This window comes from Cucumis sativus, chromosome 2, assembly GCF_000004075.3.
Source record: "Cucumis sativus cultivar 9930 chromosome 2, Cucumber_9930_V3, whole genome shotgun sequence".
NCBI classification, from domain to species: Eukaryota; Viridiplantae; Streptophyta; class Magnoliopsida; order Cucurbitales; family Cucurbitaceae; genus Cucumis; species Cucumis sativus.
The window spans coordinates 5,177,099-5,188,204 of NC_026656.2; the positions used below are offsets into that span (position 1 = coordinate 5,177,099).

Genomic DNA, 11,106 nt, shown 5'->3' on the forward strand with positions numbered 1-11,106 from the left:
AGAAAAAATTGATTAACAAACCTTATGAAATCATAGATTAAAATTTGAAAGTTTGGAAAGAGTTGTAAATTTTAAATACAACACAAAATGAGATTTAATAGAAAAATTAGATAAGTAAAATAAGAGTAAAGAAGCATCCTAATAAACTAAGAAAAAAAAATTAAAATAGCATATTTAAATGATCTCGTACTTCCCAAGAATAGATTTTCACATCTCAAGAATTCTAGGAGTTGGACTCCCAAATTTTCTAATTTCCATCGTATAATGTTTTTTATTCTTAAGAAAATTAATTAAAAAATTAAAAAATTAAACCACTATTAACAAGAATTTATTAAATTAACCATAAAGCAAATACAAACATTTAAATAGGCATATGTAAGAAGATAAAAATGTAATAAGCAATAATCTAGAAGTAAAATAAAATTGAAAATAAAATTATTAGAAAAAGAAAGAAGGAAGTAAGAACAAATAATGATTTAAGAAAGGGGCAAACAAGACATAAGACATTAACAATGCACGTAAACAAATAAATTTGTTATAAAAGGAAAATGTAGAAATAAGATAATAAAGAAATAATTACAAGAGAAGAGAAATAGAGAAATAATCAATATAAGTTAAGTTCAACTGACACATGTATGTTCATGTGGATAAAAGGTATTACAAGAGAAGAGAAATAAAGAAATAATCAATATAAGCTAAGTTCAACTGACACCTGTATGTTCATGTGGATAAAAGGTATCGGGTTCAAATCTTCACCCAACATTTATTTCAATACTTTTTTTTACCGAAACAATAACTGATTCTATGGAGATAAAAGAAAAAAAATTAAATAAAAGGCTAAATATAAAAAATATATAAAGAATAAAGTTTAAAAATAAATTAAATTCCAACACACTAAACTCAGTTCAAATAGTTGTTTGAACTGTGGATCACTAAAAGTTCAAAATGATTAGGGAGAACTTTGTTGTATCCATTGAAGATTATAGTGGAGATTGTGACTTTAGTATGTGGTTTTTTATTCCTGATGAAGAGGGTTTTCATGTTAAATTTGGTGTGTCAATATTTTGATTATTATTGTTGATTAGTGTTCTGAAAACAAATTGAAAATAAAATTAAAAACATAAATTGATAAACTCGAATGATGTAAAGAGTTTTGATGAACTGAATAAAATAATTTGGTCAATCTAAATAATAATATTTGGATTAAAAAATTCAATTGAACATAAACATTATAGACAAAATAAGAATAAAAAAAACAAATCATTTATATTATCCAATTGAATTAAATTTAGGTTTAACAATCAACTCGTTTGGGAACACATGAATATCACTCAAGTCAAACTAAAAGACACCATAGTAAAGAAATCCAACAAACCACAAAACGAAAAAACAAAGAAGGAATTATTTATAGATATAAGAGTATTAATGATGGAAATTTTTATAAATATAACCCATCACTAAATATACAAAATCAAAAAGACCATAAATTCATATAATTTTTTAAAAATAGTTTAGATATGTCATTCCTTTCTCTCTTCTTCTTTTTTTTTTTTCGATTTTTCTTTCCTTTCTTCCTAATCTTTCATTTATTCTTTTGAATATTGTTTATCAAAATAGTTAAATCTAAACTACCGTATATCAAATAATCTTATATTTAGTTAGTACAACAAAACAAATCTAAACGGTACACTATCGTGTATTAAATATATTAAGTTTACGTGCGTAAGTATGGGATTAATAGCAGGTTGATTGGAGTATTTTTTTAGATTTTTTAGTGTGAATTTTTGTAGTTTTTGAAATTGTTGGTGTAAATATTTGGTTGGAGTTATATTTTATAAAAAACTTAGGGTTAATTATTTAGTAGTTTTGCATTTATGAGAAGGGAAGACCTGAGAGTGACACGGGTAGCCCACTCCCCGTTGACGCACAACAAAGCAAAGTAACAAACAACGAATCAAAGTATCAAACGAACAGCAACTGTTTTCCACGCTCCGTGAACCGCGAGTAGATCTATCTAAACTCTCTTCAAACTTTTAACGGTCCAGATCATTTGAACAAGCATCAAGCTACAATCCACGTGGGTAAAAAAGATTATTATTATTAAAAATAATAATTTTTCGCCCTTATAAAAAACCACCCATATTCTGCAGCTCTTTCCACCAAATTAGCCACTCCATTTCCTCTCCATTGCCGCCGTGTTCTCCAAACGTCCGCCCCCAATTCCCCGCCGATGGAGAACATTCTGGATGAGTATGGCTATTACTGGGAAACCAATATGTTTCTCCAAACCGAAGATTTGGACAGGTTCTTCACAACTCTCCTTTTTTTCTTTCTCTTTTCATGATGTTGGGTACGGTCTCTGTTTTTAATTGAAATTAACGAAGATAGAAATTGCAGTTGGGGATTAGATGAAGCATTTTATGGTTCTTATGATTCGAGCTCACCGGACGGAACGTTGTCATTGTCAGAGGCGTCGAAGAATATCTTATCGGAGAGGAATCGGAGGAAGAAGCTTAATGATAGGCTTCTTGCTCTCAGAGCCGTCGTCCCTAATATCACCAAAGTAAGTTTAAAGTTTAATTTTCTTTCCTTTTTCTTATTAAAAAGAAAAGGTTCATAAAATTAATTTTGGTATTAGGGAGTGAATTTTAGTACTGCATTTTTTTAGAATAGTTAAAAAAGAAAAAGAAAGCAATAACTCAAAATTAATTTAACCATTTTGGATCTGTGTTATCATTCTAGATAACGTTTTTAAAAAAGAATTATTTAAAACAAAATGTTAAAAGTCAAATGTTGTCTTATGTGATGGAGAAATTTGATATGAATTTTTTATCCTTGCATACTAAATTCATATCTAATAAAAAAAGAAACTACGAAAAATAAAATGATGTAAAAGCAATCACTTGTTATTTTAGTAGACTATAAAGTATTATAAGAAAATATGTAATCTCGATTCTCTCACCCAATACTCAAATATTTCCCTGGGGATTTGCGTAAAATAAAGAGAATATAATTCCTGGGGATTAAATAAATAAAATAATGTTTTTTCATATTCATATATTTTTTGGCCAACTCTGCATTCACTTCTTGAAAACATGGACAACGCGAGATTTTAAATTATTTATTTAACCGCATGGATATTAAATTATAAATATTGCGTGAGATGTTGACAGGATATACAGGAAAATTTAGGAAAATCAAGTTTCTCTTTTAATAATTTTCTTCTAGCAACTATAAATAATTTGTCAGACTTTTTTTTTTTGTTTAAAGAACCTCTAAATTTTTATTATTTTAATCAAGATCCACTCTACTACTAATAATAACAATTTTGTTTAATTTTAAAAAAATAAAAGTTAGAGTATGAATATCTTTATATTTTTTTAAATTCCGCTTAAATTCAATGAACTTGATTTAATTATTTTGATAATAAAGAAATCATTTTAGATGTAGCTTATTGAACAAACTACTCATATTATTAAATATATATATATATATATATATAATTGATTATATGTGATCACGCACAATTAATTAAAAGAAATTATAAAAAATTAGAAATTTGACCAAATATTTTCCATTTAGATAAAAATTTATAGTTTTAAATAGTTTGTTAGTTTTATTTTTATTTTTGAAAAAAATTCTACTTTTTTTTCTAATTTCATTTATTATTCCTTATTAATAACAATTCAATTATTGGGGGATAACTTTCAAAACATAAATACATAAATGTGGTCTTCAGACTTAATATGATTTTTTTAAAAAAATAACAAATTTTACAAAATATTTTCAATGTTTATATCATACAATAAATTCTATCACTATATAAGTGATAAAATCTATAAAATCTAAAATTTTGTTGTAGTTTGTAAATTTTTTAATTTATTTTACTAATTTTAAAATTATTCTTTTCAATCAGGGTTTATCATTGTTCAAGACTCTTTTTTTTTTTTGTATAATTGTTTAAATTAGAATTTATTCTCCGAATGTTCAACCAAATACATATAGAGAAACCTAAAATATATAAACTAACCAAGTAAATATATGTATGGTTTGGGAAAGAAAGAAAAAAAAGAAAAATGGATTTTCTAATTTCAGATGTTTGATGGAACAACGATGTCGATAATGCAGATGGATAAGGCGTCAATAATAAAAGATGCGATCGGGTACATCCAAGAACTCCGTGCAGAAGAAAATCAAATCGAAACAGAGATTTCAAATCTAGAATCAAACGTATCCAAGAGCACAACATCAAGTGAAGACGACGATCATGGAAACAACAATGGAAATACAAGAAAGAGGGGAACAAATAATTGTAATCGACAAATACGAGAGAAGCCATCGTCTTTCCCGATCGAAATTCTCGACGTAAGAATTTGAATCTCTAGTACTTTTTTTTCTTTTTGGGTTATTGAAATTGAATGAAAATTCGAAATTGTATGTATGAAGCAGTTGAACGTGAATTACATGGGAGAGAAGACGATGGTGGTGAGTATGACGTGTCAAAGAAGAAACAACGCCGTATTCAAAATTTGTCAAGTGATTGAATCTTTGAAGCTGAAGATTATTATGGCCAATATTACCGTCGTTGCCAATAGGCTTCTCAGTACGCTCTTCCTTGAGGTACCATTCCTTTCCTTTTTAACACCTTTTTGCTTTCTATTCAATAATCAATCATCAAAGGCATCACTATGTTATTGTTCATGATTATATGCCTGCCATAATTGGAAGAGTTGTCTATATTACAACCTCCATTCATCACTTGTCATGACACTGCTATCTAAGATGAAAAAATCTTAGGTGTTGTTTTGGATTGTCAAAAGAAACTCGATAATTCGAATAACTTTAGCTATCCAATCTAAATTATAAGAATTGAGTTTAGCTTTGGTTAAATCTTTTGAAAACTGTCCAACCATTTACTTTCCTTTTTTTCTTCCATCTTTTGTGGACTCAACCCAGGGATTGCCTAACATCCCTCAATACTTCATTTTTTCTTCCATTCACATCGAACTAGGTCCTGAGATTGAAAGAAAAAAGGAAGAGTATTAAGGAATCTCGGACAATCTCGGAGTTGAGTACAGTCGAGATTCTTCTTTGTTCCCAATCTCACTTGGCCCGACTTCCATCTAAAAAATCACTGTCCTTCAACTCGACGAAGAAAACTCTAAGATGTCCCCAGAATCTATGATCTTCTTAATCTTTCCTGTCCCTGATCTTGGTCAATCATCACTAGTATTAGCCTTGGGATTGGAAATATCTTGTCTTGCTTTCTTACCTAATTAAGTAACTACGTAGGCAAATCATAGCGATATATGCTTAAACTAATATCAAACATAATAACCTAAAATAATGAGAAAATGACTTTACAGAGATTGAACCAAAATTAATAAATGAGGATCCTAATTAAGAAGATTTATAATATAAAATTGAAATTATGTGTCTTCTATTATATGTATAGAACAAAAAAGACCCGTAAAAAAAAGCATGATTGAAACCAAATTTATAAAATGATTTGTAATTAAGATATTGATGTACCATATACATGCATGAACAAAAAAAAAAAAAAAGTAGTGAAAAAGTAAGATTGGGACTAAATTTATGAAATAAACATTGTAATTAACCAGATTAAATAAAATCAGTTGAAGTAAAATTTTTATTCAATATAGCATATGTACGCATGAAAAAAAAAGAGTACTAGAAAAAGCAAAATTGAAATTAAATTTATGAAATGAATAAACTAATTAATAAGATTAAATAAATTTTTTTGAAGAAATCTTTTTATTTGATGTGAATATGAAAAAAAAAAAAGAGTAGTAGAAAATTATGGTGAGGCTAAATTTATTAATTGAATATCATAGTTAAAAAGACTTCATATAAAAAATGTAAAAAATGTTTATTTTATCTAATTAGTGATATTTTTTTCTATGGAATGCAAAAACGAAAAAAGAAAAAAAAACCCCTACATATGAGGTAGAAAAAATGTTGTGAGATTGTATTCATATCTATGAAATTTAATTGATATGTGAACAAGAGAATAGAGTACAGTGTTGATTTCGGTATTACTTTCCACACACCACGTGTTACTTTCTTTTGCTCTTTTTGTTGTATGTGCATTTATTGAATTAGCACATATGTGGAGGCAAATAAACTAAAGATTCCAATATATTGTTTTGTTTATTGGATACAAAGCTATCCATTTCTAGTAGTTATTTGTATCCCCCTTGAGGTCCAAACCTTCCTTTTCTTTCCATTAAAGCTACTTCTCAAGACAGAAAGATGAACAATAATTGTGGAAAAAACGTCAAGTATATGTTTATATTAAAAAATGTTCTTTTTTTTTTTGTTTGTTAATAAGAAAGAAAAGAAAGCTGGAAAGTATTTAATTAACCATGGACAGATAAATTTAAGTACGGATAAATCTAACCCATATGTTAAAATAAATAAAATTATATACTTATCCAAATAGTCGATCTCGATAAAGTTATCTTGCGTTAGAGAAAGATTCATGCAATTTGAAACAACTTTGACATATGTTCTTATTATTCTCCAAACAAAATTCCACAGTCCCTAAATGAAAATTTTTCACTAACGATATAATCAACAAAAAGAGCTAATAAAAGAATAACATTTTCAACCATTAGAGAACCTACCGATTTAGCCACACGAAATAAACTAACTTGAATCATAAAACTAATAAACAAAATACCTATAACACTTGGATTAGAGGGGTTGACTACTACATCTAATACTAATCAGATGAAAGTGGGATGGTTGAACCATAGATGTATTTAAAGCAAAATACAAAGTTCACACCTACCCTTTCCTAGTTTTTATTATTGGACCGATTTGTGGTAGGAGTGCACAAAATTAATAATGATGGGGTACATTTACTCTCTTATCTAATCTTTTAATGGCCACGTTTTTCCAACCAGAGTGGACGGGCCCTCAAATTAATCACTATTGTGTAGTGTAGTCTTAGTGTAATCTTTTCTATGACTATCACCACTCACACAATCCACGTAAGCTATTTTTCAAATGGGATGCAATACACGGTTACAACACTCACGAGACCACATATAATAACACCATTATGACCATAAAGCCACATGAAAGGAATGGATTTGGAGGATTTGGTTTGCTGTGTATATTAGTTATTCGCTATCATACGCTTTGAGTATGATAGATTTAAAAAGGATCAGACTTTGTGGGACTTTGGGTTGGATATTGTAGCCACTGGTTGTGATTATCATGTTATGTGATTTATGATGACAGTCTATGAATTAAAACTCTCCGTGACAAAAAGGGATAACCAAACTAGTTATTATGACATGTGATTTATATAATAATGCGTCAAGAGTTTTCATGCGTTAGGAGATAGGCTCTCTCCCGACGAACCAGTTTGTGCGTCAACAGAGACCCTTTCTCCTGGTGCTATATCTTTTGACGGTATAGAGCCATGTCAGGAGATCTTGAATTTCTGGTGGTGAAAAATGTAGAGAAGAAAATAATAAAAATTGTAGTAAATGATAGTAAACACAGGAACAAAAAGAGTTTGGAAATAGTAATATAGTATAGTTTATATCTTATATTAGTTGAAAACAGCCTCAACACCCCACTAGAAGTTTGGGGTCGAACAACTTTTGAAGTGTTTAGCCCACTGACATCATGAATTACTGTTAGATAACTTATTTCTTCAACTTCAGCGTTGTTCACCGTTAAAATCTACACATTAATTGAAAATCTCATATTCTCCTTTCCTTTCCTCCTGTTTAACTCGTAGGCTAAACAACTTTGTCCAAGTTTTATCTCAATTAGAACCTTTCAATTCTAGACTGTGGAACTTCAACTCAATGACCCCAAATAGTCTGGAAGAAACGTGAGATATTCAAATTTAGGTGTGAAAAATATTATTAGTGTGGTAGAATAGTTATCGGTGTGTTGGTTTGTTTTTTGTAGTGTGAAAAATAACTCAAATTCTAGGTACCTAAGGCATTAATTGAAAAACAAAACAACACAGAGAATTAATGGAACCAATATGTTAGCAGAGGAGAGGATGGGTTCATGTCAAATTTGTCCATGGGTGTAAAATATGTCAGGATAATGCTATATCCTCACAATTAATAGACACAACTAACATGTATAACCAAAATTCAAACCAAATCTATCATTAAAAATATTTAAAAGAATATTAAAAATCTATGGGTTTTTTCTTTTATATATATATATATCATGACTTGTTTTTCTGTTTATCTAAAAGATTTCATACTGTTAAAAGATATAATTACTCATGTATCTTCCTCATATATTTAGTTTAATAAGGGATTTTGACAAGGGATTTTGGTTGTACTCCGATATAAAAAAAAATTAAAAGTAATAATTCTTTTTAAATGCTAACCTCCAAGAGCATAAATCAACGACTGCTTGAATCTCCTTTAGATGTTTTTCTGTTGTATTATTGAAGAAAATGTTAGTATGATTTTTTCTTTTGATGTCACATGCGTGTCTATTAATTATACGAAACACATTGGTTTTTTTTACAGGCAGAGAGAGCAGAAGAAGAGGAACTAAAGGTAAAAATAGAAAAAGCAATTGCAGCCATTAGTGATCAACAAAATCCTATGAGCATTTGATAAACCTCATAGAACATGTTCTTTTTGTGGCTCACAACTAGTGTATCTTCTTCTCTCTCCCTTTCTTCTTTTTCTCTCTCTAACTATTTGTCTTTAGGGAAAAAAGTCCCAAAATAAAAGAGCGATTTTAAGAGCAAAATTGAATAATAATTCTACAAAGTAGCTGGTACTTGTTGCATGCACTTCGCCTTGTATCTTACTTAAGGTGTCATTTCCCGCGTAGTCAAGTCGCGTTTTGATTGTCTCGTCAAGTGAACAAAATGCCTAGTGATCAGAACGCAAAACTGAAAAACAAAGAATGATTAAGTAATAACTGAGTCGCGGATCATGCTTTCTATAAGACATTTCGCGACTCTGCTTCTTTGTGCAAACAAAATTATTACCCCGTCATTTCCAGGATAAAACAACATTTGTTCTTCAATTGGTTTTGCACAAAAATCAATTGGAATCTCGGTACTCAGATAAACACTTAAAATTGCTCGGTAAACTCAAAAGAAGAAGTTTGAGAGAGAGTTTTCTTGCAAATGAAAATTTTGGTGCGCAAAATGTAAGAATGAAGAAAGTCTATATATAGTGTGAGAGAATCAATAGATGGTTGGAAATTAAATTTTGGAAAAGTAATTTTATAACATTTTTATTCCTGGAGAGATTATGTTGACTTATTAAATACAAAACGATAATAAAAGCGTTTGATTCTTTTATATATGTAATAAAGATCATGACATTAATATATCTCATTGTGCTTGACCATCTCTCCTAAGATGTTAACATATGCGATGAGATGTTCTAAGCGTAGCTATCTCGCGTAGTTCATGTTATCACGTAGTCATGATCAATATTACGTAGTTGAAAACTAAAATACGAAAGACTCTCAAGTTTTCATCCGCATAGCATTTGAAACATAGTTATATCGCGTAGCTTAGTCTTCTCGAATCACATAAAGAATTGGTGTTTAAAACATAGCTATATCACATATGTCACACTCCAAACGGCACTGCGACCAAAACGCCGAAGTAGTGAGAATATGATGCAGTTTAGTTACACCATTGAAATTTTCTTATCGCAAATCTTATTCTCAACTCCTTTTAAACTATTATCACTCAAAATAACGATGGTCAATGTAACGCCAAGCAAAATAAATACAAACAAAAATGTATACTTTATTAATAACAAACATTTCATTTATTGTTACAATACTTTGATCAAATAATCAATGTTTAACCATTTTCAAGACGCTTTGAATCACCTTGCCGCAAATCCTTCAACCTTCTTCTCTACTTGGCCTAAATACTTGATCCTAGAAGATAGATTTTTAAAACGTAAGTCTAAAACACTTAGTGAGGGTTTATAAAAACCTTTCACAATACCTTATAATTCTTTCGCAAAAATAATATCAAATTATTTAATCATATCGACAAATCATTTCATTTTGCATAAACCTTTATTTATGCTTAACAAATCATTTCATTTCGCCAAGGATCCTGAATCGTTCATTATGCTTGGTCTCATTACCTCACGTTTAGACTATTGTATCAACAACATCTGACACCATACAGATTCGTCCTTGTTGCTCAGGTCGCTAAGCTTATACGCTCATTTCAACGCATAAGTCAATTTCTTATCACCATGTAGCTCGTACACCTCATTGTGACCTTGACTTTTTATGTGCACATAAAAGTTAGCACCATCTCAAAGAATCAACTAATGGTTTGAAAACCATTTTATAGTATTGAAATCATAATCATCATATCGAGCTTTAACATTATAAATTGTGCTTGAAAACATAACTTTTCATAGAAAATCTCTTTGAAACATTCTCATTTGAATTCTCCTTTCAAATCAGTAAAGAGAAATCATAATAAAGTTTTTAACATAAATTCATTTGAGAGAAAAACACTTACAAAACTTTACTAAAAAAGTCCTCGCATTGCTAAACCAACTATACTTCAATATTTTAACAAAACTCTCATCATCCCCTCCTTAGTTACTCAAATCCTCTTATTTATAGAGCCTTTAAACTAACTTATAGACATGCATAAACTCTTCTCAATTCGCCAACTCCTGCTTAAAACTTTACGTGTGTAAATTTTAATATTCAACCTAGCCATGCTTAAATTCTTAATCTTACACGTTAACCCTTGTCAAATCATATTTGATATTTTCTTCTCCAGACCATGCTTCTCGCCTAAGTTCAAACTACAAATAACTTCAACCATTTAACACTTCTCACGAATAACCTTATCTCGTGGTTATATTTTTACTATAAGAAATCGTCCATGCAAACTAACCTACTTTTACTTGCATAGAACTCTTATCGCGAACTTAAACTCCAAGGCTTTCTCACAAACTTCTTCTCCACGAAACACTTAGTTGTTCTCGCGAAGAACACCCAAAATGTCTAGTCTAACACTTTGTCAAAACTTTTTCACTTCTTAACTTACGCGAAGACTCTCTTCTTATCGAACAACTTCTTTCGCGA

General features: G+C 29.6%; 1 protein-coding gene across 1 annotated transcript; it reads left to right on the forward strand.

The window, feature by feature from the left end:
- The first annotated feature begins 2,141 nt into the window (after positions 1-2,141).
- Positions 2,142-8,809, forward strand: LOC101203107 (transcription factor bHLH35). The gene is made up of 5 exons (XM_011650661.2): positions 2,142-2,304; positions 2,398-2,563; positions 4,129-4,365; positions 4,450-4,620; positions 8,538-8,809. The coding sequence occupies exons 1-5, from the start codon at positions 2,231-2,233 to the stop codon at positions 8,625-8,627; spliced, it is 738 nt and encodes a 245-aa protein (XP_011648963.1). The 5' UTR covers positions 2,142-2,230; the 3' UTR covers positions 8,628-8,809.
- The last annotated feature ends 2,297 nt before the right edge of the window (positions 8,810-11,106 follow it).

Bases quoted from the DNA above. Each gene is read 5' to 3' on its own strand.
- LOC101203107 (XM_011650661.2), top strand. From the start codon at position 2,231: ATGGAGAACATTCTGGATGAGTATGGCTATTACTGGGAAACCAATATG. The intron at 2,305-2,397 runs GTTCTTCACAAC...TAGAAATTGCAG, and splicing joins CAAACCGAAGATTTGGACAG to TTGGGGATTAGATGAAGCAT. The intron at 2,564-4,128 runs GTAAGTTTAAAG...TCGATAATGCAG, and splicing joins TCGTCCCTAATATCACCAAA to ATGGATAAGGCGTCAATAAT.